This window comes from Podarcis pityusensis, assembly GCF_964106645.2.
Source record: "Podarcis pityusensis genome assembly, chromosome: 9".
In the NCBI taxonomy this organism is placed as follows: domain Eukaryota; kingdom Metazoa; phylum Chordata; class Lepidosauria; order Squamata; family Lacertidae; genus Podarcis; species Podarcis pityusensis.
This window is the reverse complement of record NC_138034.1, coordinates 71,592,772-71,618,814: the sequence shown is the minus strand read 5'-3', so window position 1 is coordinate 71,618,814 and position 26,043 is coordinate 71,592,772. Positions and strand designations below refer to the sequence as shown.

At 49.9% G+C, this 26,043-nt stretch overlaps 1 protein-coding gene across 3 annotated transcripts in view; it reads left to right on the top strand.

Moving 5' to 3' along the window:
• SMOX (spermine oxidase) overlaps window positions 1–25,205 on the top strand; it is a 53,236-nt gene extending 28,031 nt beyond the window's left edge. For 2 of the 3 annotated variants that reach the window (XM_081020918.1, XM_081020919.1), the window contains exons 2-7: window positions 834–1,068; window positions 13,932–14,158; window positions 18,755–18,928; window positions 19,293–19,995; window positions 22,664–22,824; window positions 24,685–25,205. In XM_081020918.1, the coding sequence (XP_080877044.1) occupies window positions 861–1,068; window positions 13,932–14,158; window positions 18,755–18,928; window positions 19,293–19,995; window positions 22,664–22,824; window positions 24,685–24,822 (1,611 nt within the window). In that variant the 5' untranslated portion in view covers window positions 834–860 and the 3' untranslated portion in view covers window positions 24,823–25,205. The remainder of the gene's footprint in view (window positions 1–833; window positions 1,069–13,931; window positions 14,159–18,754; window positions 18,929–19,292; window positions 19,996–22,663; window positions 22,825–24,684) is intronic. The other variant, XM_081020920.1, reaches the window with a different exon arrangement.
• The last annotated feature ends 838 nt before the right edge of the window (window positions 25,206–26,043 follow it).

Genomic DNA, 26,043 nt, shown 5'->3' with positions numbered 1-26,043 from the left:
AGAAGGGCGCATGTCTCATGAGCTGCCTTTGGCTCTGGTGGGTGGGTGTGGCTGCCCCCCCCCCCCCCAGTCCTCTTCACCCAACTGTTTGGCCCTCCTGGAGGCAGGGAGGCCTGTTAAAAGAATTTCCTGCAAGGTCCCTGGTTCATAATTTCTCTTCTGGACTCTGAAATATTTCTGTGTGTTTCCCTTGTGACAATGAGGTCCTCTCCACCTGCTGCCTACAGCTTAGCACTGATAGATTCTCAGCTGCAAAGCTTCGTGTGAAGAGGCTGTGTGTTTTCATATTTAGCTTCCTTGCTCTTTTCCAACCAGGTCAGCTGCCATGCCCCTTATCTTTATGCCCCGAAGCTTATGTTTTGCGGTTGCCGGAGAGGCAGAAGGAAGGCTGAATCATTCCTTTGCTCTGCAGGTTTTTCACAGAATGTGTGTGTGTGGCGTCTGGGTTTTCCTCTACCGCAAGATTGGCACCTCGGGAGGGTCTATATGTCTATAAAAAGACATGCGAGGGCAAAAATGCATGTGAATTTTCTGAAAATATCATCTTTGATGACTGGGTGGATGCTTTTGTATTCACCAAGCCTTTCATTCCCGCAGAATCAGAGGCATTTATATTCCAGGCCGGTCTTGCTTTCCTTTCAGTATCTCCCATTGAGAAGGTTTGGCTCTTGTTTCAGGATCCTCGAGTCCTGGGACGCCAGTGTTTCTCCAGAATTTATTGCTGGAACAGGGAGATTGAAAAGCGACCTGAAGGGAAGGGAAAAGAGGGAGATAGGAAGAGAAAATTGCCAGCCTAATGCTCCGAAACTACTTTGTGTCCCCTTTCTTGGCAGGTTCCTTAGAAAGAGAGCTTGGACGGCATGCAAAGTAGTGAAATATCTGCAGACAGCACTGATGATCCTCTTAGTAGTGGCCTACGGAGAAAGCGACAGCCGCGAATAGTAGTTATCGGTGCCGGGCTCGCGGGCCTCTCTGCGACAAAAACCCTCCTGGAGAATGGTTTCACGGATGTGACTGTCCTCGAAGCGTCTGACCGAATTGGAGGCAGGATACAAAGCGTGAAGCTCGGTAAGGGAATCATTTCCTTGCAAAGTGGCTTCCGGTTCTTGACCGGCCTTTGCATAATCACCGTAAGAACAGGACTCAACGTTAAGGTCCGTTTAGCCCTTGTGACCTGTTTCTCATGGTGGTCAGTCTCTGGGAATCTCACGGGCAACTGAGCATGACAGCCAAGAGCCCCCCCCCTCCATGGTGTGTGCCCCTTGCACTTAGGTTTAGTGCCTCTGGACCTAGGGGCATTGAGCTATTGTCATTCTTCCTATTTATGATTGTCAGAAGTTTGTGCCGTTCCTTATGTAGCCAGAAACGGCACTATCCATGTATGAGAGGGAGGAATTAGCAGGCAAGGCTTGTGGGGAAACCCCGAAGTAGGCAGAAGTACAAAAACATCTTTAGGAGAAGACAGTATTGAAGCGGTGGAGGTTCAAAAATAACCCAAAGAGGAGGACCGAGTGAGTTCAGGGGCTGTAGAATGCTGTGGGGATAGGGGTGGCGGGAACGTAATGGAGTGTCCCGGAGGAGGTGCTGGCTGGCTGGCTAGAATGAAACCCCCTACATTTTGTTTAATGTCATGCTTGTTACAGCTGATCGATGTGTCTTCCGTGAATTTGTCCAGTCCGAACAGTGTAGGAAGATTCTCCCTCTCTTTTCCTAGCAAAACAGATAAATACTACTCAGAGTGTTTTATTAGAGGGTGGGGTCCTTTATGCCCAGTTCACTGGGCTCTGCAAACTATCCCAGGATTTACCATGGCCTCGTGCCTTTTCCATTTCATTTTGCTTCAAAAAAAAAAGTTCCTTCGCTCGTCTCGGTGCACGGGGATCATTGTAGTTGTTATCTCAAATGCTCTTTGTTTTCACACGTGGGTTTTCGAGCTGTACTTGCTGCAGCCGGCTTGGCATGCAAATCTAAAGCCGTACCATTGGCCAGAATGGTGATGCGCAGCGTAAACGCCCCCCCACTCCTTCCGCATTTGTGTCCCTATAAATTGCACGCATTCCAGAGGGGAGCGGTGTTGAGTCTGTTACAGCAAAAACAAAGGAGCCTTGTGACTGCTTAAAGGCTTATCTGATCTGTGGCGGCAGAACCTTTCCTGGGCTGAAACCCACATCATCAGATGTGTGAAGCGTTGCTCTCTGGTGGCAGAGAAATATTCCTGAGCTTTGGGGAGAGAGATCACAGACTATCTCTTTCATATTATGGGCTGTTCACACTCTCCTCCATCTCTGTCCGTGTGTAGGGATCGATCTGCAGGCTGAGGATAATATTTCGTGCTTGTTCCATAACACACCTGCCAGCCTCCTTTTATTTGGCTGGCTATCCGGAAGGGCTAACAGAGACCTATCTAGCATCCTTAGGGTTCAGTGATTAGCACCTGAGTGCCAAAGGTCCCAGGTTCCGTCCCTGGAAGCTCCAAGTAGGGATGAAAAAGATTTCTCTATGAAACCTTGGAGCAGCACTGCCTGTCAGTGCAGGGCGGGGAACACAGGGGCTAAATGTGCCCCTCCACTTGGCCCTTGGGACGCTCCCTTCACCTCAGCTGTGCCCCACATTCCCAACCCTCACCAGCTGACCGGAGCAAACTTGCGGTAAATCACACCGAGAAAGCTGGAGTGAACTATTAGCAAAACAGGATCTGCATAATGACCACAGCAACTCAGATGGTGCCCCATGAAGCCATTGCTGAGACTATAGGTCCCGGCCTCCCCACAGCCGGCTATGTCTCCTCCTCTCCAGGGTTTCCTCCCCCCCCTCCATGTAATCTAAGACTGCGCCTGTGTGTCTGTGTTTGCTCCTCCCTCTTCATGCCTCTCCTGGTTCTTGGAGGCCAGCAGGAAGGGGAGCTTGTTGCAGCAGGAAGGGGAAATTAAAAGCCTGACCCATTTTTGGCCTCCCTGTTCTCCTGCTTCAGCCTCTGATTCTGGGCTTTTCTCTGCCACAGACACTCCTTGCTCACTAAGCCCTGTTATCTCTTTGGCTTCCGGCTCCTCCTCTTCCCGCTTTCCCCCTCCGACCACTCATTGTTGTCCCACCACCAATCCCCAGGCTCAGAGCCTTTGTGCCTTGGGGGTTCCCCAGCTGCTGCCTCCCACCATTCCTCTGCATCCATGATGCCAGCTATATTCTGCATCCTCCTTGAGTGTTGTTGCCCAGCTGAAATGTGTCCTTAAACACTTAGCTATGCTTGTCTTGCTTGTCTGAAGGAAGGATAGAGAGGAGTCGTGAGGATGGGTGAAACTTTGCTGTACCAAGGAACAGTTAAAGTAATAGAATAATAATAATAATAATAATAATAATAATAATAATAATAATTTATACCCTGCCCATCTGGCTGAGTTTCTCCAGCCACTCTGGGCAGCTTCCAATAGAATTAGTAGAATTAGTGATAATAATTATAATTAATAATAAAGCGATAAAACATCAAACATTAAAAACTTCCCTAAACAGGGCTGCCTTCAGATGTCTTCTAAAAGTCAGATAGTTGTTTATTTCCTTGATATCTGATGGGAGGGCATTCCACAGGGTGGGTGCCACTACCGAGAAGGCCCTCTGCCTGGTTCCCTGTAACCTCACTTCTTGTAGGGAAGGAACCGCCAGAAGGCCCTCGGAGCTGGACCTCAGTGTCTGGGCTGAAAGATGGGGGTGGAGACGCTCCTTCACGTATCCTGGGCCGAGGCCATTTAGGGCTTTAATGGTTAGCACCAACACTTTGAATTGTGCTCGGAAACGTACTGGGAGCCAATGTAGGTCTTTCAGGAACGGTGTTATGTGGTCTCGGCGGCTGCTCCCAGTCACCAGTCTAGCTGCTGCATTCTGGATTAATTGCAGTTTCCGGGTCACCTTCAAACGTAGCCCCACGTAGAGCACATTGCAGTAGTCCAAGCGGGAGATAACCAGAGCATGTACCACTCTGGCGAGACAGTCCGTAGGCAGGTCATTCATCCACATTTTTGCCTTAACACAGAGTCAAGCCATTCGTTTGTCATTCTCAGTATTGTCTATACGGACTCTCCAGGGGTTCAGGCAAGTGTCTCTCTCCCAGCCCTGCATGGAGATGCTGGGGATCGAACCAGAGACCTTCTGCATGCAAGGCAGCTGATCCATCACTGAGCCACAACGGGAGGATGCTCTGGGGAAACTTTGGGCAGAGCATGTCCTGGCTGCGCTGCAAATGACTTCCTTCTCTGCCTTTCTCATGGCAGTGAGCTGGTTTCCTTCACTATTTGGCCGTGCCCCTGTTATAATCACCGGAGAAAGGGGCCCTAGGCCGCCCCCCCACTTTCTGCTCCTTGCAGAAGCCCTGACATCACACCCTGCCTTTCAGTCGATAAACACACCAGCAGTAAATTAAAAGCCGAACATCTGAGGGAAGTGGAGGGGAAAGGATGCCTTGCAAGCCCAGCATCCGCCTTTTCATTCAGGAGTTGCTGCTGAATGCTTGGCACCGGACTGCGGATGGGAAGTGGGTCGTCCGCTGCCGATACACCGTGTCAAAAATAGCCCCCCTGGCAGGGTGTGCTGCCAGACAGAAGGGAAGTGCTCCATGCTCCGAGCCCTTAAGGGATCCATCGCGTCACTCAGCACACCTGCGGGACGTTTCCTGGCTGTGGTCTTTATATATAGAAGGCCGGAGCTTCTCTGCACACAAGAGGGCAGGAGCCTCAAAAAATAGCACAGCTGCCCAGATTTTGTAGCGGACTCTGTGCGCTTCCTTGCTTCTGCAAGTTGGGGAGTCTGTACAGTGGTACCTCGGGTTACGTACTTAATTCATTCCGGAGGTCCGTTCTTAACCTGAAACTGTTCTTAACCTGAAGCACCACTTTAGCTAATGGGGCCTCCTGCTGCTGCCGCACCGCCGGAGCACGATTTCTGTTCTCATTGCAAAGTTCTTAACCCGAGGTACTATTTCTGGGTTAGCAGAGTCTGTAACCTGAAGCGAATGTAACCTGAAGCGTATGTAACCCGAGGTACCACTGTACTGCCCTGGCTCTGTGCAACCCACAACTTCGCGCACAAAATTCAGCATTCTTGTAGGGCCGAAGGGCGTGGGAACGGCCACTGTTACAGTTCCCCATCTGCAAGAAATCTTTCAGTGAGGTGGCACCTTATACTTTTGGACTCCCTGCCTGTTGGTATTCTCAAACCTCTCCCGTGAGACCTGTCTGGCCCCCACCCCCATTTCCTCCTGTGATTGCAGAGGCCTCGTTTTAGCCTTACACAAGGGCAGTTCTGCAGAAAACTCCTGCCCTTGGGGGGGGGGGTGCAGGGTTGTTTTGTTATAAAGGTAAAGGGACCCCTGAGCATTAGGTCCAGTCGTGGCCGACTCTGGGGTTGCGGCGCTCATCTTGCTTTATTGGCTGAGGGAGCCAGTGTACCGCTTCCGGGTCATGTAGCCAGCATGACTAAGCCGCTTCTGGCGAACCAGAGCAGCGCACGGAAATGCCGGTTACCTTCCTGCCGGAGCAGTGGGACCCCGGGTTACATACGCTTCAGGTTACAGATGTTTCAGGTTACAGACTCTGCTAACCCAGAAATAGTATCTCGGGTTAAGAACTTTGCTTCAGGATGAGAACAGAAATCATGCTCCGGTGGCGCAGCAGCAGCAGGAGGCCCCATTAGCTAAAGTGGTGCTTCAGGTTGAGAACAGTTTCAGGTTAAGAACGGACCTCTAGAACGAATTAAGTACTTAACCCAAGGTACCACTGTACTTGCACTTTGATGTGCTTTCGAACTGCTAGGTTGGCAGGAGCAGGGACCGAGCAACGGGAGCTCACCCCGTCGTGGGGATTCGAACTGCCAACCTTCTGATCGGCAAGCCCTAGGCTCTGTGGTTTAACCCACAGCGCCACCCGCGTCCCATGTTTTGTTATATTCCTCTGGAAATATGCATTCGTTCCCAGCTCAGGGAAAAGAAAAACAGCAGCAAAAGCATGCGGGATGTAGGTGATTGCAGCCTTTGCTTAAAACATACCCACGACTGCGGTAGTTGTTGCATTAATTGCAGGAGACTGCGTACTTTTCCCCTTCCATGCCTCCAAGGGGTCTTTTAGTCAGGAGGAGCATCTGTTCTCTAAAAGGATGTGATTAACGTCACACTTTGATGTTGTACGTTTGCACCAAGCTCATCTGCTTTGAGGACTCTGGCTTAATGAGGTAGTAAACATTACAGGTGGCCTCGGTTATTTCTAGCCTGACTCGTCCCTCTTCTCTGCTTTGCACATCTGATACTGTATGGAAAGCTGGTGTCCTCGGCACTTCTGAAGCCATTGTGAGCGCGGCGCTCCTGGCATCTTTGCAAGGCAAGGAGGATGGCGGCAGAGCTGATGGTCCCGCCGTCAGAGCGAGGGTCTCGCTTTCATAGATGCCCCCGCCTCAGTGCGCATGGGAATTCCCTTATTTATTTATTTTTTAATTTCATTTTTTACCAACCAGCAAAACACAAACAGTGAAATCCCCCAGGCGGCTGATACATTGGGTATACAATATTCAATAATATACATATTCAATAATATTCAATAATAACATATTCAAATTAACCATACATACACTTCTATATACCTTAACACTCCTCCTTCCACAATAAGGCAATAAGCCGCCGCATTTGGGACTTTTCTGTTCAGAGAAGTGGCGAGTAGCAGGCGACAGGACAGAAGTTTGCAAAATTATGTGTGGCATGGAGAAATTGACATGGAATCAATAGAGTTGGAAGGGACCACATGGGTCATCTAGTCCAACCCCCTGCAATGCAGGAATATTTTGTCCAACGTGGGGCTCAAACTCACAACCCTGGGATTAAGAAACTTCAGCTGGTGCAGAATTCAGCGGCCAGGTTGCTCACCGGAGCAAGATGGTTTGAGCATCTTACACCGATCCTGGTCCGACTGCACTGGCTACCAATTAGTTTCCGGGCCCAATTCAAAGTGCTGGTTTTGACCTATAAAGCCTTAAATGGCTCAGGACCGCAACACCTCAAGGACCGCTTCTTTCCATATGAACCTACCTGGACCCTGAGATCATCTTCTGAGGCCCTCCTTCATGTGTCTCCTCCTTGAGAGGTCCGGAGGGTGGCAACACGAGAACGGGGCCTTCTCTGCAGTGGCTCCCTGTCTGTGGAATGCTCTTCCCAGGGAGGTTCACCTGACTCCTTCATTATACACCTTGAAGGTGCCAGGCAAAAGCGTTCCTTTTTAATCAGGTCTTTGGTTGATCTGATTTACATCCTATCCCCTTTTAAAACATGTTTTCTTTTTTTTGGTGGGGGACGCTATTGGGTTGTTTTTATTTTTACTATGTATTTTGTGGTTTTATATCTTGAATTTATTCTGTGAACTGACCTGAGACTCCCGGGTATAAGGCGGTATCGTGGATAGAGAAAAGCTTTTCTTCCTCTCACAAGACACTAGAACTTATGGACATCCGAGGAAACTTGAGCGTTGGCAGATTCAGGATGGATAAACTGTACTTGTTCACGTAACTAAACTGTGGAACTTGCTTCCTGAAGAGACAGGCGTGGTAACCAACTTGGAAGGCTTTAGAAGAGGATTAGACAAATTCACGGAGGAAGAGAGGGCTATCGATGGCTGCTAGCCAGGATGGGAGTCAACATTGCTTCTGAATCCCAGTTGCTCTGTGGAAGGGAGAGGGCTCTGTGTTCGAATCCTGATTGCTGATTTCCCACAGGCAACTGTTTCCACACTGTGAGAACAGGATGCTGGAGTAGATGGGCCATTGGCCTGATCCAGCCAGGCTCTTATGAGGTCCCTATGGCAAAGGCTAGTATTAGTCAGTGGGAGGACATGGGGACCAGCTCTGTGTGTTTAGGAAAGCTTTTAATGTTTAATAGACTATTGTATTTTAATATTTTGTTGGAAGCCGCCCAGAGTGGCTGGGGAAACCCAGCCAGATGAGCGGGGTATAAATACCGTATTTTTTGCACCATAACACTCACTTTTTTCCTCCTAGAAAGTAAGGGGAAATGTCTGTGCGTGTTATGGAGCGAATGCCTGCGGGTGGCGGGGGGGATCTGCTGCAGTCGTGAGCAGAGGATCCATGGTTCCCCTTCCTTCCCTCCTCTGTGGTTACAAAGCATGGATCCTCAGGATTTTTGCATTGGGCTACTCCAAACTCACTGTCAGATCACATGTCTGTGGCCACAGCATGAACCACAAAAATCATATATCCACTATTTCGTTTAGAATATTTTTTTTCTTGTTTTCCTCCTCTAAAAACTACGTGCGTGTTATGGTCTGGTGCGTGTTATAGAGCGAAAAATACAGCAAATAAATTATTATTATTATTATTATTATTATTATTTGTCAGGGAACTGCCATCGGAAGGAAGGGAAGTGAAAGGGCTCACACAGGTTGGGAGAGACTCAGCAGCTGAAGAGGGAACCAGTAGGGGGAGAGGAGCTGAGCTGAGGGAAAGGGAGCTGGAGGGATGGCTCAGAGACACTTCCAGCGAAAACAGTGGGGAGGTTTCAGGACCTCCTGTAGGGACACCCACTCCTCGCCGGAAACTGTCACGCAGAGAGTCCAGAAGACGTGTTTCCGTTAAGGAGCTTTTATGTTGGAAGCGATTCCGAAAGCAACCACTGTCGGAATCTGCCAGCGACTGACGGAGCCATGTTTAAGGGGCTCCGTTACAGACAGAGGTTTGCAAACTTGACCAAACTCTGAGGGACTAGGATTTTACACACAAGCAGCTCATCGTCCCATCACAGCATTCCGACAGTCTCCGTGAGCAGCTTGTGCAGGAGAAGGCATCATGAGCAACCCAGCCGGAACCGGAGAAGCAGGAGCTGGAGCGGGTCCAAGCCTGGAAGAAAGGTACCGGGTGTTGGAGGTCCAGCTAGCGCTGCAGACGGCGAGGCTTGAGGAGAGGAGGGCTCAGGATGCAGACAAAAAGGGGAAAGACACCCAGCTCGTCAGAAAGGTACCAGGATTGGTGCAGAAGTTTGGGGGGGAGCCCAAAGACTATCATGGCTTTCGGACAGAGATGCAATATGCCCTCAATCTGCAGTTTGATGAATTCCCTGACGAGGAATCACGAGTGGCTTTCGTGATTGGGCATCTTGAAAAGGGGGCGAGAGACTGGGTTAGACCCCTGATGGCAGCGAATAGTGACGTCCTAAAGGACACGATGAAGTTCTTTCGCGCCATGGATCTGATGTTTTCCAGCGATATTGAACAGGGAGTGGTCCGCAGACAGTTAATGGCTTGCAAACAGGGGAGCCGATCTGTCCGTGAGTACTGGACTGAGTTCACCATGTTGATCCATAAATTGGGGTGGGATCTATCAGCGGAACCCATTCAAATGCTCTTTGAAGAAGGGCTTTCTTCGGCTGTGAAAGACGAACTTTCCCGGGCGCCCAGGGCGGAGTCTATGGACCAGCTGACCAAATCAGCGCTGACCATAGGAGCGCGCCAGGAGGCGAGAGCATTGGAGAGGCGGGAAGGGAAGGGGGAACGTTGGAAGGAGTTCCGCATTCCAGACATTCCAGAGCCAACTTTCCCGCCGGCAGAGCCGATGGAAATCGGAACAGCGCGCGCGCGCGCAGTTTCAAAGCCCAGTGAGGGGGGAAAGAAGGAGGGAAAAGGCGCCCGGAAATGCTATCTCTGCCAACAGCCAGGTCACTTTGCCAGAGTCTGCCCCCAGAGGAAGGAATGGCAAGGGATGGTAGGAGCTGTGGAGGGAAGAGAGGAAGAAATACCGAAGCAAGTAAAAGCCAACGCCTGGCTGCCACCGTCGGGGCACAGCAGCCAGGCCAAAGAGCAGTGAAAGTGCCCACGCCAGAACCTCCTAAACCCGCCCTAGTGATAGAAGTGGCGCTAGAGCTGCCAAACGGACACCCTCTAAAGATAAAGGCGCTGTTGGACTCAGGCAGCTCCTGCAATTTCATGAGCAAAGAGTTTGCAGCTGAACACCAGATACAGACGATCCCTTTAAGCAACCCCCTGCAGGTGACCACGATCGATGGCAGGGAGCTGTTGGGAGGAGAAGTCAGCTTGCAGACCGTCCCAATGATAATGAAGGTGGCAAGGCACACCGAACTGATAGCGTTTAATGTGGCCACCTTGGGAGGAGCTCCCATTATATTGGGGATGAGCTGGCTAGCGTTACATGATCCGCTGGTGGGATGGCATCAGAGAGTGGTTTCTTTTGGTTCAGCACATTGCTTAGAACACTGCAAAGAGGGAAAGGGTTTGGCAGGGGCCCAAGCCACCCTAGCAGGGACTGAAGTAACGGAGAACGTGAAGGTACCACGACAATACGCAGATCTCCGCGACGTCTTCAGCGAAAGGGAAGCTGACCAACTACCCCCGCATAGACCCTTTGACTGTCAAATCAATTTACTCCCTGGGGCACAGCTCCCTGTAGGCAAGCTGTACGCCATGTCAGACAGAGAGATGCAGGAGCTAAGAGAGTTCATTGACAAGAACCTGAAGAGAGGGTTCATCAGAGAGTCCAGGGCGGTGGGGGGCAGCCCAGTGTTTTTTGTGGATAAAAAAAACACGAACAAGCCGAGGCTTGTGTGTGACTTCAGGGCCTTAAATGCAGTGTCAGAACCAGTGGCTTTCCCTATGCCCAGGATTGACGACATTTTGACAAGGGTCAGGAAGGGAAAGATTTTTACTAAACTGGACCTAAGGGGGGCGTACAACCTGATACGAATAAGGAAGGGGGATGAATGGAAAACCACCATGTTCACCCCTTTGGGGGCATTTGAATATTTAGTTATGCCCTTCGGCCTACAAGGAGGCTCCGCGTGCTTTCAATCGTTTATGAACCACGTCCTGGGGCCTTTGCTTTACAAGAATTGTGTGGCCTTCTTAGACGACGTGTTGGTGTATTCTGAGAATGAGGAGCAGCATGTGAGAGACGTCAGAGAAGTGTTGAGCAGGCTGCAAGCCAACCAGCTGTGGGTGAAACTGGAGAAGTGTCAGTTTCATACCAAGGAGGTGGAATTCCTGGGGTATCGCCTGTCAGACAAGGGATTGGCCATGGATCCCGGCAAGGTCCAGGCGGTGCTGGAATGGAAAACACCCAAAACAAGGAAGGATGTGCAGAGGTTCCTAGGATTTGGGAACTTCTATCGTAAGTTCATCCGAAACTTTGCCCACCTGACGGCGCCCATTACGGACTGTCTCAGCAGTAAGAAGAAGTTCGTTTGGACTGAGGAGGCGGAGCGAGCATTTGAGGAACTAAAAAGGGCCTTCGCCTCGGAACAACAACTCCTGCATGTGGATTTACAAAAACCGATGAGAGTGGAAACTGACGCATCAGACAGAGCGATTGGGGCGGTGCTTCTGCAGCCAGGGAAGGAGGAGTCAGAGTGGAGACCGTGTGCCTTTTTTTCGCGAAAGCTGAACAAATCCGAGAGGAACTACACGGTGTATGACCGAGAACTACTAGCCATTCATGAGGCGTTCCGGAGATGGAGGCACCTGCTAATTGGCGCACAACATAAGGTGCAAGTGTGCACTGACCACAAGAACCTAGAGTATTGGAGGACGGCACGAGTGCTCAACCAACGGCAAGTGAGATGGGCCCAGGAGTTCTCCAAATTTAACTTTGAGATTTGTTACGTGCCAGGCCCAGAGAACATTAGGGCGGACGCTCTCTCACGCAAACCTGAATATTTGGAGGGGGAGGGAGCACCCGAAGAGAGACATGTCATTCCAGAGGACCGCTGGGTGTGTGGGGCGGCATTGGTGGGACAAAGAGAACTGGTAGAGGAAACAGAGAATGATGAATACGCCCAGAATAAGCTCAGAGGTCTTAGGGGTGAGGGAGAGGAACCAGGGGGTTTCGAGGAAAGAAATGGAGCTTTGTATTACAAAGGGGCACTGTATATCCCTGAAGGAGACTTAAGGGGGAGGGTACTCAAGCAGTTGCACGACAGCCCCACGGCGGGGCATTTTGGACAACACAAAACCATGTGGTTGGTCACCAGGGAATTTTGGTGGCCTAAGGTGAGGGAAGATGTACGGGAGTATGTAAGAGGGTGTGAGCAATGCCAGCGAGCCAAAGGGGAGAGGCGGGCACCGGCGGGGCTATTAGAACCCTTACCAACCCCAGAACGACCTTGGGAGGCAGTGTCGATAGATTTTATGACTGATCTGCCGAAGTCCAAGGGGAAAACAGCCATCATGGTGGTGGTAGACCTACTAACAAAGATGTGCCACTTTGTAGCCTGCTCGCATGCAGTCACGGCGGAAGAGACAGCGAAGTTATTTGTAGAACACATTTTTAGGTTGCACGGGGTGCCATTGAGGGTGGTCTCAGACCGAGGAAAACAATTTACTTCCAGGTTCTGGAGGAAGCTCATGAGCTTACTGCAGGTGGAGGTCAACTTTTCGACTGCCCGGCACCCTGAAACCAACGGGCAGGCGGAAAGAGCAAACGGGGTCCTCCAGCAATACCTGAGGTGTTATGTCAATGACAGAGAGAATGACTGGGTAGAAAAGTTGGCGCTGGCGGAATTTGCCTACAACAATGCCGAGAATGTGTCCACAGGGATGAGCCCCTTCTTGGCTAATTATGGGTGTCATCCCAGGGCTTTCCCAGGGGGAGAAGGGGAGAGATGGGGTGTCCCGGCAGCCGAGCATTTTGTAGAAGAAATGGAAGCAATCCATCGTCAGCTCCAACTCAACTTAGAAAGGGCGAAGGAAGAATACAAGAGGCAGGCAGACAAGAACCGAAGGGAAGGTGAAACCATAAGGGTGGGAGATAGGGTGTGGCTGTCAACCCAAGGGTTGCCGTTCAAAGGAGGTTGTAAGAAATTAAGACCCAGGAGATTGGGTCCCTTTGAGGTCATTCAACAGGTCAACCCAGTGGCTTTCAGGCTCCGGTTACCCAACCACATGAAACTGCACCCAGTATTTCACAGGTCGTTACTGTCACCGTATGAGGGGGGACGAGAAGGGATGGCCACTCGGGGACCGGTCATAGAAGAAAGGGAATGCAGCAGCCATGTGGCAGAAATCCTCGACGCCAGGTGGAAGGGGGATCAGGTGGAGTATTTGGTAGCGTGGGAAGGAGAACCGGAGTCAGAAAACACTTGGGTAATGGCAGAAGATATCAATGACGAGGTATTGATAGAAACGTTCCATCAAAGGTTCCCAAGGAAACCTCAGCCTGTGGAGAGGTTCCGGAGGGAATACTTTGGGACCACCGATGAGGAGGAGGAGTTGGAAGGATTCTCGGAATCGGAAGGGGAAGGGGAGATGGACTCTGAGGAGGAGGAGTACTTCGAGACCAGGAACCGCAACAGGTGGAGAGAAGTGTTCGGGACATCGGAAGATGAAGGAAGTTCATTCCGGGGTTTTGCCTCCTCACCGCCCGTAGAGGAGGGGGCGAGAGGGGATGAAGGGGGCCCTGGAGGGGAGGTGGATGTCAGGGAACTGCCATCGGAAGGAAGGGAAGTGAAAGGGCTCACACAGGTTGGGAGAGACTCAGCAGCTGAAGAGGGAACCAGTAGGGGGAGAGGAGCTGAGCTGAGGGAAAGGGAGCTGGAGGGATGGCTCAGAGACACTTCCAGCGAAAACAGTGGGGAGGTTTCAGGACCTCCTGTAGGGACACCCACTCCTCGCCGGAAACTGTCACGCAGAGAGTCCAGAAGACGTGTTTCCGTTAAGGAGCTTTTATGTTGGAAGCGATTCCGAAAGCAACCACTGTCGGAATCTGCCAGCGACTGACGGAGCCATGTTTAAGGGGCTCCGTTACAGACAGAGGTTTGCAAACTTGACCAAACTCTGAGGGACTAGGATTTTACACACAAGCAGCTCATCGTCCCATCACATTATTATTATTATTATTATTATTAAAGCATCCTAACGTAGGACTTCCTTCTCTCCCCGCCTCCACAGAAAACGCTACTTTTGAACTGGGAGCTACGTGGATCCACGGTTCCAATGGAAACCCCATCTATCATCTAGCAGAAGATAATGGCTTACTCGAAGAGACGACAGACGGCGAGAGGAGTGTGGGTCGCATCAGCCTGTACTCCAAGAATGGGGTGGCTTATCACCTCACCAACAACGGTCAAAGGATCCCGAAAGATGTGGTTGAAGAATTCAGTGATTTATACAACGAGGTTTGTCGCCGATGAGTCCCTAAAGCAAATTTGTAGGCAGTACGGACCCAGCAGAGCAGTTTGCACGGTTTCAGGGTTGACCAGGGAGCTTTCAAAGAAGGGGTCTCTGAGGTGTGTTCCCCCCACAGGGACACACCTGCATGTAATATTCCCCCCCCCTCACCCTGCTGAAATTACGCTTGAGCAAAGCTTCCTTCTATCAACACAAGGCTTTTCTGAAGCGTAATGATGGCAGAGGGATGAGGGAATGGGGTTGTTTTGGGATCCAGGCAGAGGGCCTTCTCGGTAGTGGCACCCACCCTGTGGAACGCCCTCCCATCAGATGTCAAAGAGAAAAATAACTACCAAACTTTTAGAAGACATCTGAAGGCAGCCCAGTTTAGGGAAGCTTTTAATGTTTAATAGCTTATTGTATTTTAGTGTTTTGTTGGAAGCCGCCCAGAGTGGCTGGGGAAACCCAGCCAGATGGGCGGAGTATAAATAATAAATTATTATTATTATCTCCCTGACAAAAAAACACAACCCAGTGGGCCAGAAATGGCGACCCCACTCCCAGCCACAATTTGAAGCCTAAGAAGCTTTCAATTGACTGCAAGAGAAGGTTTCTTTCAGGTCTAATAACAATCAAGGAGAGGCATTTTCTCCCCTGCTGCTGGTGTGTGTCTCAGCTGGGGAGAGTTAACTCTTTCCTTCCCACTTCTAACACCCCACCTACCCACCCATTGCAGATTGTGTCTCCCCTCAATTAACCTGGGGGCTGGCCTTATTTTGAAGCCAACAGAAGGTCTTTTTTTTCGCCTAATCGTTGCTGTGTGTGTAAGTGTGTGTAAGACAGAAGGATCTTCCTGGAAATTGCAACTGGCGTTAGAAGGTTAACTCTTGCCTCCCCAGCTATGCTCTACAGGACAGTCGTGTCCTACCCCCATCCCCAGTTAAGAGTAAAGGTAAAGGGACCCCTGACCATTAGGTCCAGTCATGGGCAACTCTGGGTTTGCAGTGCTCATCTTGCTTTATTGACCGAGGGAGCCGGCGTACAGCTTCCGGGTCATGTGGCCAGCATGACTAAGCCGCTTCTGGCAAACCAGAGCAGCACACGGAAACACCGTTTACCTTCCCACTGGAGCAGTACCTATTTATCTACTTGCACTTTGACGTGCTTTCGAACTGCTAGGTTGGCAGGAGCTGGGACCGAGCAACAGGAGCTCACCCCGTCGCGGGGATTCGAACCGCTGACCTTCTGATCGGCAAGTCCTAGACTCTGTGGTTTAACCCACAGCGCCACCCGCGTCCCACTCCAGTTAAGAGTGGACGAGAGCAAAAACACCTTTTTCCAGGCCTAGTTCACTTCTTGCTCTCCACTTAATTGTCATTTTGTGTGCGGGGAGGGAAAATGTGGTTGTGTGGTTGTGCACGTGTGCACTGTTGCAGTTTGTGCACTGTTGCCGGAGCACGATTTCTGTTCTCATCCTGAAGCAAAGTTCTTAACCTGAAGCAATATTTCTGGGTTAGCAGAGTCTGTAACCTGAAGTGTATGTAACCTGAATCATATGTAACCCGAGGTACCACTGTATTCATGGAGGAGAGGGCTAGCCATGGTTACTAACCACGATGGTTATGCTCTCTCTCTCCATCTCCACAGTTCAGTGCTTCTGAATCCAAGTCACTGGAAACCACAGGAGGAGAGAGTGCTGCTCTTGTGTTCAAGAGCAGCTGGTTTCCCAAAGGCACATTGTTGGCCACTCTGAGAACAGGATGCTGGACTAGATGGGCCACTGGCCTGATCCTGCAGGCTCTCCTTACGTTCTTACCGGAAGCCAAGAGTGGTAGCTTGCCCCTGTGCATCCATCACACATTTGGCAAAGGGAGGCGGCTCAGTGGGCGGGCATTTGCTTTGAACGCCGAAGGCACCAGGTTCCGTCTCCTGGTAGGGCTGGTGAAGACCCCTGCCTGAAACACTAAGAGCTGCTGCCAATCAGCGTTGACCATGCTCAGCTAGATAAACCAATGGGCTTACTCAATATTAAGCCTGCTTCCTGCGTTCTCTGGTGTAGGAGGTGAGCTTTCCAAATAGATAAGCACCAACATGTGGCTTCGCTGAACTGAGCCTCGGCTACAAGACTGAGTGGAGAGTCAGACCTGGGTTTCCTTCTTTGCAATAGTAATAATAATAATAATAATTTATTATTTATACCCCACCCATCTGGCTGGGTTTCCCCAGCCACTCTGGGCGGCTTCCAACCGAATATTAAAAACAATACAGCGGCAGACATTAAAAACTTCCCTAAACAGGGCCGCCTTCAGTTGTCTTTTAAAAGTAAAATAGTTGTTTATTGCCTTGACATCTGCTGGGAAGCCATTCCACAGGGCAGGCGCCACTACCGAGAAGGCCCTCTGCCTGGTTCCCTGTAACTTGGCTTCTCGCAGTGAGGGAACCGCCAGAAGGCCCTCGGAGCTGGACCTCAGTGTCCGGGCCGAACGATGGGGGTAGAGATGCTCCTTCAGGTATACAGGACCGAGGCCGTTTAGGGCTTTAAACACTTTGAATTGTGCTCGGAAACGTACTTAAAATAACATGAAGAGGTCAAGCCCTGTACCGTGAGCCAGACTTGATATCTGTCCTTTTCACTTGACGGTTTCTCATATATGTGTGTGTTGGGTCCCACGATGGGCAAAAGATTCCTGCATTGACCCTTGTGGTCCCTTCCAGTCCTATGTGTGTTTACTTGGAAGGAAGCCCCTCTGAGTTCTGTGCTGCTCCCTCCCATGTAAATCTGCCAAGGGCTCCAGCGTTAGAGGTTTCCCGCACTGAGCCTGCCTGCGAAAAGCTATGGGGGCTACTTTGGAGATGTATTAGTTAGATCCTCTTAGAACATTCCTAGCGCCACTCAAAATGCAGGGAATTAGGGTCATGCTGACTTAAGCTCTCCCCCTACTCCCTCCTCTTGGGGTTCTTCAGCAATTGGTTCAGATAAGTGTTTGAAGTTTTAGAAAGTAGGCCCTTTTTGTACAAAAGGAAAAGGGAAGGGCAGTCGAAAACAGGCTGTGGCTAATTGTGCCTCTGCCCAGTTACTTAATGTATTTTAATGTGGTTTTGCTCTCCTTGTGAACGTGCAATCTGCTTACGGCCAGCGAGCGGCTTATGCAAGCTGCCTGGTGTTCTGCTGAAGCCAAGGGTTGCAGCGACTTTGATATCTTCTTGTAAGCCAGGGGTTCTGATCTCCCCAAAACAAGAGGGGTGGTCCCTGGTGAAATCCCCCAGTTCCATTTAATGCAGCAGGAGGAGGAAGCTGGGTGCCCCCTTAACTTTTAGCAAGCCTCTGTAGTTGGAAACACCAGGCCCTTGATCATGTTTCTGTAGCTACGTGATCAAGGTCACATCGCCCGCCTTGGCTGATTAGTTCCCCCGAATTACTGGCCATCAAAGGTTGTTTTTCTCTCTCTGCTTACCATGCATGTTGACACAGAGCTTATTATCCATGTTCCGGTGGCTAGTTTCATGTGGAGAGCGAATCGGGATGGCAAGAACTCTGTCCGTGGAAAATGCTCAGAATGTTCAGAATCGCAACACTGTTTGAGGCTAAAATGGGCCAGTCTGGGCTGCGTTGCTGCTTTTAAAAGATTGCATTTGCTTCTGCAGCCCAGATAGCCTGGCGGATAGCTCGTTATAGGGTGGGGTGGAGCTTCTACGGTGTCAGTTTGGTGATTAAATATGTGAAACTCTTTTGAGTTTCTTCGGGCGGTTCCCTCCCTGCGAGAAGCGAAGTTGCAGGCAGAGGGCCTTCTCGGTAGTGGCGCCCGCCCTGTGGAATGCCCTCCCATCAGATGTCAAGGAAATAAACAACTATCTGACTTTTAGAAGACATTTGAAGGCAGCCCTGTTTAGGGAAGTTTTTAATGTTTGATATTTTACTATGTTTTATATATGCTGAAAGCTGCCCAGAGTGGCTAGGGAAACCCAGCCAGATGGGCAGGGTATAAAGAAAACAACAACAATAACACTCAAGGAAGCACTATATAGATGCAAAGTATTTTGTATAATTAGTATTTATGTTATAAAGTAAATGTGCAGTTTCCCCTGGGTTTCCTCTAAATCCCAGGCAAATAGTTTATACAGTTGTACCTCGGAAGTTGAACGGAATCCATTCCGGAAGTCCGTTCGACTTCCAAAGCATTCGGAAACCAGGGCTTTGACTTGCAAGGCATTCGACTTCCAGGGTACGACTGTATCTACATGAGCAAAAGCAGGCATTCATCAGTTGGACTTACATTTAATACTGTTTTTAGTGTCTGGTTTGCTCTAAGGTAGCCGTGGAACGCACAACACATCTGACGCATTGCTTTCCTTGCTAATGTAGCTGTTTTACAATGTTGTGTTAATATATTTATGGCTGCAAACATGGAAAATATTTGTATGTCCATAACTAGTAGGTTCTTCCGGTAACCTATAAGCATATTTAATACGCTTGTTTCATAATAAAAGAAACTTTTCCAGCAACCATTTCCTGAAACAGCTGTGCAGGTTTGCATTCCCACCACGTCTGGACGTATGGTGTTGTTAACCCCCTTTGTGTGTCCCCTCTCCCTGTCTCGAGACAGGTCTATAACCTGACTCAGGAGTTCTTTCAGAGTGGTAAACCAGTCAATGCTGAGAGCAAGAACAGCGTGGGCGTCTTCACGCGAGATGTCGTGCGCAAGCGCATCAAAGCCGATCCGGACGACTCGGAGACGATCAGGAGGCTGAAACTTGCCATGATCCAGCAATACCTTAAGGTACGGACAGCGATGGCGGGGTTTGCTTGAGACGTTGCAGCACCATATAACATAGGCTGGCAATAGCAAGTTGGCACGTGGCTGAGATTTTCAAAACCCCATTTGTGGAATTCTCTCCCCGAGGCGATTTGACAGGTGCCTTCATTCTACACCTTTAGGTGCCAGGCGAAAATGTTCCTCTTTAACCAGGCCTTCATTGCCCTTTTAAAATCTGTTGTTGGGCAGAGGAGTTACTAGGTTGTCCTTGTCTTTATTCCTGTTACGAATTTTGTGTTTTTTCTGTTGTGATTTTCTGTTGTAAGCCGCACTAGGAGAAGAACAGGCCCCATCTGAAAGCCCTTCTTCTCTGCCTGCTTTTCCCTAGGTGGAGAGTTGCGAGAGCAGCTCCCACAGCATGGACGAGGTGTCGCTCAGTGAATTCGGGGAGTGGACCGAAATCCCCGGGGCGCACCACATCATCCCGTGCGGCTTCATGAAGATCGTGGAGATCCTCTCCCGCGCCATCCCGGAGTCGGTCATCCAGCTGAACAAGCCGGTCAAGTGCATCCACTGGAACCAGTCGGTCAGCAAGGAGATCGAGGGGGTGGCCGACCACAACAGCGACCGCACGGGGGAGCGGGACATGGGCTACCACGTCTGCGTGGAGTGCGAGGACTGCGAGTTCATCCTGGCCGACCACGTCATCGTGACGGTGTCCCTGGGGGTGCTGAAGAAGCACCACGAGAACATGTTCCACCCCCGGCTGCCCGAGGAGAAGGTGATGGCCATCCAGAAGCTGGGCATCAGCACCACGGACAAGATCTTCCTGGAGTTTGAGGAGCCCTTCTGGAGCCCCGAGTGCAACAGCATCCAGTTCGTGTGGGAGGACGAGGCCGAGGCTGAGAGCCTCACCTACCCCGAGGGGATGTGGTACAAGAAGATCTGCAGCTTCGACGTCCTCTACCCGCCCGAGCGCTACGGCCACGTGCTGAGCGGCTGGATCTGCGGGGAGGAGGCCCTGATCATGGAGAAATGTGATGATGAAACCGTAGCAGAGACTTGCACTGAGATGCTGCGTAAATTTACAGGTCTGCGGCTGCCCCCACTGCCTTTGCGTTTGGGTCCGGAGAGTGGAAAGGTCTGGGCCGGGTGGGGTGGGAGGCAACGCATTTAAAGCCGTCGTGACTTTCCCAGAGAATCATGGGAAGTGTAGTTTACTAAGGATGCTGAAGATTGCTGCTCTGTGAGGGTTCTCCTAGCAACTCTCAGCATCCTTCACAAACCACAGTTCCCAGGGTTCTTTGGGGGGAGCCATGATGATTAAAGTGGCACAGGACTGCTTTAAAGGTCTGGTGCGGATGCGACCATGGTAAAATAAGGAGTCGCGCTATGTGTTAATGTGTCATGCTCAGATTTTAGCTTTTCTACACACTTAAAGGGTTGCCTTAGGCAAACATATGTCTCAGCCTCAGTTCACCATGCTTCATTAAAGGAGTGGTACTAATTGCAGGTGTGCGAAGCTTTGCAATTGAGTTCTGCCTTGGTTCGTCATTATTGATCTTCTCATTACTTAGGACTCTTGGTAAATTTCAGAGGACCCTGGCGCGCAGCTTGGAAAATGCTGCCATGGCTCCTCCTGGGAAAATTATCCCATGAACTTCGCCTGCGGACAGGGTCAGAGCTGGACTCTGTCATCTTTTCCATTCGTGATCACTTGTGCTTGGTGCCCCTTTCATCCCAGAAACTATTTATCTAGGGGGACTTTGATTTCCCCCACATGTTAGCATAATGGATTATTTGGATTTGCTGTCCAAACACCCCGAACTTCAGGCAGCCTACGAGGCATTGACAACTGCAGCTCTTTGTAAACCTGATTAAAGTGGTGCCTCGTTCAAAACAACTCAGTTTCTTGTACACAGCCTTTGTCGGCTAAGCCCTCGGATGTTAGGTGCCTGGATCTCAGGGGAGCCAGAAGCTTTCAAATTCACAGGATTGCTGTATCTTCTGGCTGCTGCCCAACCGTTCAGGAGCTCATGGGTGCAACCGTGCCTCTCGCCCTTTTGCCCTCTGTGTGTGTGTGTTCCTGAGGACGATTTTAGCCATGCTAAAATCCGAGCTCTCCTTTTGATCTTTCCACGTTGCTGGTCTTCTGTGATATTACTCAGATGGCTTCAGCACTGGAATTGACCCACACCTTTGGTCTGAGGTCAATAATCAGTTGCCACAAATGTGGTTGCCAGCAGGCCACCCATCTTCTGAGTGTGGTGATCTCCTGTTCCATTGCAGAGTGGGGCTCATTTGAGGAAAAGGCTGTAGTTCAGAGATAGAACACCTGCATTGCAACATCCAGATTCAGCCACCAGCATCTCTTAGTAGGACTGCAAATGTCTCCTACCTGAAAACCTGGAGAGCCGCTGGTCTGACCTGATAGAATGCAGTTTCCTATACAGCGGTACCTTGGGTTAAGTACTTAATTCGTTCCGGAGGTCCATTTTTAACCTGAAACTGTTCTTAACCTGAAGCACCACTTTAGCTAATGGGGCCTCCTGCTGCTGCCGAGCCGCTGGAGTACAATTTCTGTTCTCATCCTGAAGCAAAGTTCTTAACCCGAGGTACTATTTCTGGGTTAGTGGAGTCTGTAACCTGAAGCGTCTGTAACCTGAAGCTTCTGTAACCCGAGGTACCACTGTATTCCTTTCTGGAGTTGGAATAAAACTTAAATAGTCATATAAACAATAGATTAATCTCATGTTAATCAACGGACAATAAAATTAAACAGTGCACGGATAATTCACAATAAAGTCTAAGCATAACACTTTGCTGCTGCAAACACAGCGAAAACAACCCGAGAGTTGAAAACTCAACTTGATTGGCGTAAGGGGTGAGTGCCTCAGGTTGTCTTTGTCGGTGGGAAAGATCATCGTGTCTCACTGGTCAGCTACTGCCAGTCTTAAGATGTGCAGTCCCCGGTCCAATAAGTGCTGACCTGCCACTGTCTGCCTGCTTCAATGGGTGCTTGGAGTTCAGCGTATCACTTGACAAGAGAACTGAATTTCTGCACCAGCCAAAAAAAGAACCCAAAAGTTTGACTTCACCCCCAAAGGTGCACCTCTCTGTTGTCTCCTGAGACAGATGGATGATAAAAATACACGAGCATAGTCAAGGTGGCCCCTTTGAAACTAAGTCTCAAAAAACCCTGAAACGGTACCCCATCCCAGGAGATGGCAGAAAATGCACCTGCTCCAGTCCCTCAATCCAGTCCCTCAATACTCAAACCCAAGATAAAAACTCATAAAGTCATACCTCGGGTTGAAGTAGCTTTGGGATATTTTTGGGTTGCGCACTGTGGCGACCTAGAAGTAACGGAGTGCGTTACTTCCGGGTTTCGCCGCTCGCGCATGCGCAGACTGTCAAAATGACATCACGCGCATGCATGGAAGCGGCGAATCATGACCCGTGCACGTGCAGATGCGGGTTGCGTTCGCTTCTGGATGCGAACCGGACTCCAGAACGGATCCCATTCGCATCCAGAGGTACCACTGTACTAGAAACATGGATTGCAGTACACTGATTTCCTCCAGAACACGACTCTTTCAATTAATCCACCCAGTGTTTATCTGAACCACCAGGAGTCACTGTCAGTGAAGTGTGTGCACATTTTCACAGGGCCATGCAATATATATCTGGTTAGCTGAACTTGGATTATTTTTCCAGGCCTCTTCCCTTTACGACTTTGCGCCTTCTCTTTTGGTCTAGGGAATCCGGACATTCCGAAACCTCGGCGGATCTTGCGATCCTCGTGGGGCAGCAATCCTTACTTCCGCGGCTCCTATTCCTACACTCAAGTTGGGTCTAGCGGAGCGGACGTGGAGAAACTCGCAAAGCCACTGCCTTATACCGAGAGCTCCAAGACGGTTGTAAGTATTATCCCGGAAACGAACCCCTTGAAAAGGCTCTGCCGGAAAGAACGCTCATTTGAAAAAACGGGCCATTGGGTAGGAAAAAATCTGCAACGAATTATTAAAACTGAGAAGAGTGCAATTTTTTTTTTGTCTGGGGTGCAGTAGAAAGGACTAAGGGCAAACGGTCACTTTCTGTCCTATTGCCAATATTAAATGAATTAATCGACTTAAAAGCCTTTCTAGTTAGCATTTAAGACAGCTTGAGAATTGTAGGCCGGATCCTCCAGTCCCTAAATCTTAGCCCCAAAGAACATGCAAGGGCGATTGCAGGATCCAAGCTACGCGCTGGTCGATGGAACCATTGGGCTAAGCTGTCTTCATAGCATTTATTTAAGATAGTATTTTTATGCTGCCATTTTATAAACTATCAGGGCAGTATGTAGTAGTAGTAGTAGTAGTAGTAGTAGTAATTAAGGTTTAATAAGTTAACTCTTTATATTTGGACAACTTTTCTGCTGTACTTTCTTGGAAGGAGAAAAATAATCATTTCCTTAATAACAATTTAAACAATTCATTTAACTATGTATCCGTGTTTGTTAACTGATTGGGTTAAACAATTTAAAAACAAAACAAAACTCTGACTGAGTTTTAGCACAGATGCAGAACTTAAACAAATCCTTATTTCCTGATGAATGGCCTTTGGACTATAATGTAACTTAAATAGAAAATATCTTTAGAAAGATTTTTCCTCCAAAAGCATTTTATTTTAAAAATCCAATTTAAATTAAAAAAATAATCTTTGGTTTTATCCACCCTGATTTCCTATGCAGTTTTTTACACGTTTTATGCAAATTTTGACTTCCCATGTCATGTTACAGCAGTTTTTTTGCACCCCTCGTTTTTGGAATTTGAAAAGTTCAACACACCCCACTAAGGCAGTAGTATCCTTTGCCCAAGGCGTTCAGGTCTCTCCCCCCCAAAAAACCCCCCCCACCATGCATTCACGGAACATGGTGCGTTTGTGTTTGTATCTGCAAAGGGCTGTTGTCTTTCAAGACGCCTTTGGCTCTGCACCAGTGGCGTAGCGTGGGGGGTGCAGGGGGGGGGGCCGGCCGCACCGGGCGCAACATCTGGGGGCGCGCGCTCGCACTCGCAGCTCTCTGCCCCTACCTGGCTCACTCTCTCTCTCTCTCACTGCAGTGCTGGCTGTGCGAATCCGATCCGAGCCGCTGGGTCGCCGCCCACTGTGGAGGGGGTGGGTGCCAGGCGTGCGGTGCGGAGAGAGAGCGAGGGCTGCTGGGTCGCAGCCCACTGTGGAGGGGGTGGGTGCCAGGCGTGCGGTGCAGAGAGAGAGCGAGGGCTGCTGGGTCGCCGCCCACTGTGGAGGGGGTGGGTGCCAGGCGTGCGGTGCGGAGAGAGAGCGAGGGACTATCAGGGGGAGGGACAGTGCAGCGGCCGCCCAGCGCAGCGCTGAGCGCGGGAGAGAACCACACCACACCAGCCCAGGCAGCAGCAAGAAGAAGCTGGCAGCGGCGGCAGGTTAGGGGTTAGGGGGCGCAAATTACTTGCCTTGCCCCGGGTTAGGGGGCGCAAATTACTTGCCTTGCCCCGGGTTAGGGGGCGCAAATTACTTGCCTTGCCCCGGGTGCTGACAACCCACGCTACGCCACTGCTCTGCACATCTCATGAAAGCCCTTTATTGCATGAATGGAGAAGCGCCAGCATCCATGCAGTTCCGTGTGTGTTTTTGCCTGTGTCCAGTCCTTGCCTCCCCCTGACATTTTGATCTCTCCAAATACCTTTTCCTGACGTGTGTTCTCTCCCCCTGTCCCCAACCTCTCCCCTCCCTCCCTCCCTCCCTCCCTGGATCTCCAGCCTATGCAGGTGATGTTTTCGGGCGAGGCCACCCACAGGAAGTATTATTCCACTACCCATGGTGCTTTGCTTTCTGGCCAGAGGGAGGCAAACCACCTCCTTGAAATGTACCAAGACCTCTTGCAATGCAGAAACTGAGGGGGGCCTGAACCACTAACTCGTGATTCCTTTTACGGTTGTGTGTTTAAAGAAGTCTTTCTTTCTTTTTCCTTTTCTAAAAAAACAAACGAATTAAAAAAACAACACATTTTTATCTTTTTATATCTCTATATCTCTATAAAAGTCTTAATTCTTTTGACCCGTAGTTGACTGATGGTAGTTTATTTCCATGTACTGTATCTGTCAACAGGAAAAGCTTGCTCTTCCTGTCTGAGTGAAAGCTATCTCTCTTTTTCTTTTCTTTTGGTGTAATTTTGATTTCTGATTGCACATCTGGTGCTTCTCTCCCCCCCCCCACCTCTTCTCCAAGTCCCTGGTATTGTAAGTGCCTTCTATATTTCAATAAATGTTGTCATAACCACTGTGCTCTCGTGTGGCTCCATTTCAGCGGGGCTTGTCCGAGACTAGATCACACTCGTCAGCGTTTTTCTAGGTCAAAGCATAGCAACCAAAGGAGGAGGGCAACCAAAATGGTCAAAGGCCTGGAAACGATGCCTTATGAGGAACGGCTAAGGGAGCTGGGCATGTTTAGCCTGGAGAAGAGGAGGTTAAGGGGTGATATGATAGCCATGTTCAAATATATAAAAGGATGTCACATAGAGGAGGGAGAAAGGTTGTTTTCTGCTGCTCCAGAGAAGAGGACACGGAGCAATGGATCCAAACTACAAGAAAGAAGATTCCACCTAAACATTAGGAAGAACTTCCTGACAGTAAGAGCTGTTCGACAGTGGAATTTGCTGCCAAGGAGTGTGGTGGAGTCTCCTTCTTTGGAGGTCTTTAAGCAGAGGCTTGACAACCATATGTCAGGAGTGCTCTGACGGTGTTTCCTGCTTGGCAGGGGGTTGGACTCGATGGCCCTTGTGGTCTCTTCCAACTCTATGATTCTATGATTCAATGGCATCCTCCGTGGTGATCCTGTGGCGCATTGCTTTCTTTGCCGAATTTGGTTTTGCAAGTTCAGCCTTGCAGTTGCTGGAAGCCACAGGTGGGAAGAGCTGCAGTTAGGTCCTTTTTGCATGCTTCCTGCAGGCATCTGGTTGGCCACTGTGAGACCAGCATACTACTGGACTAGTTGAACCATTGGCATGATCCTGCAAGGCTCTTCGCATGTTCCTGTGCCCCTTTGTCTTGGAAACGGAAGGTTGGGCCCTGTATATGGGTATAAACCGTGCCCAGATAATCTCTCTCTCTCCATCTAAC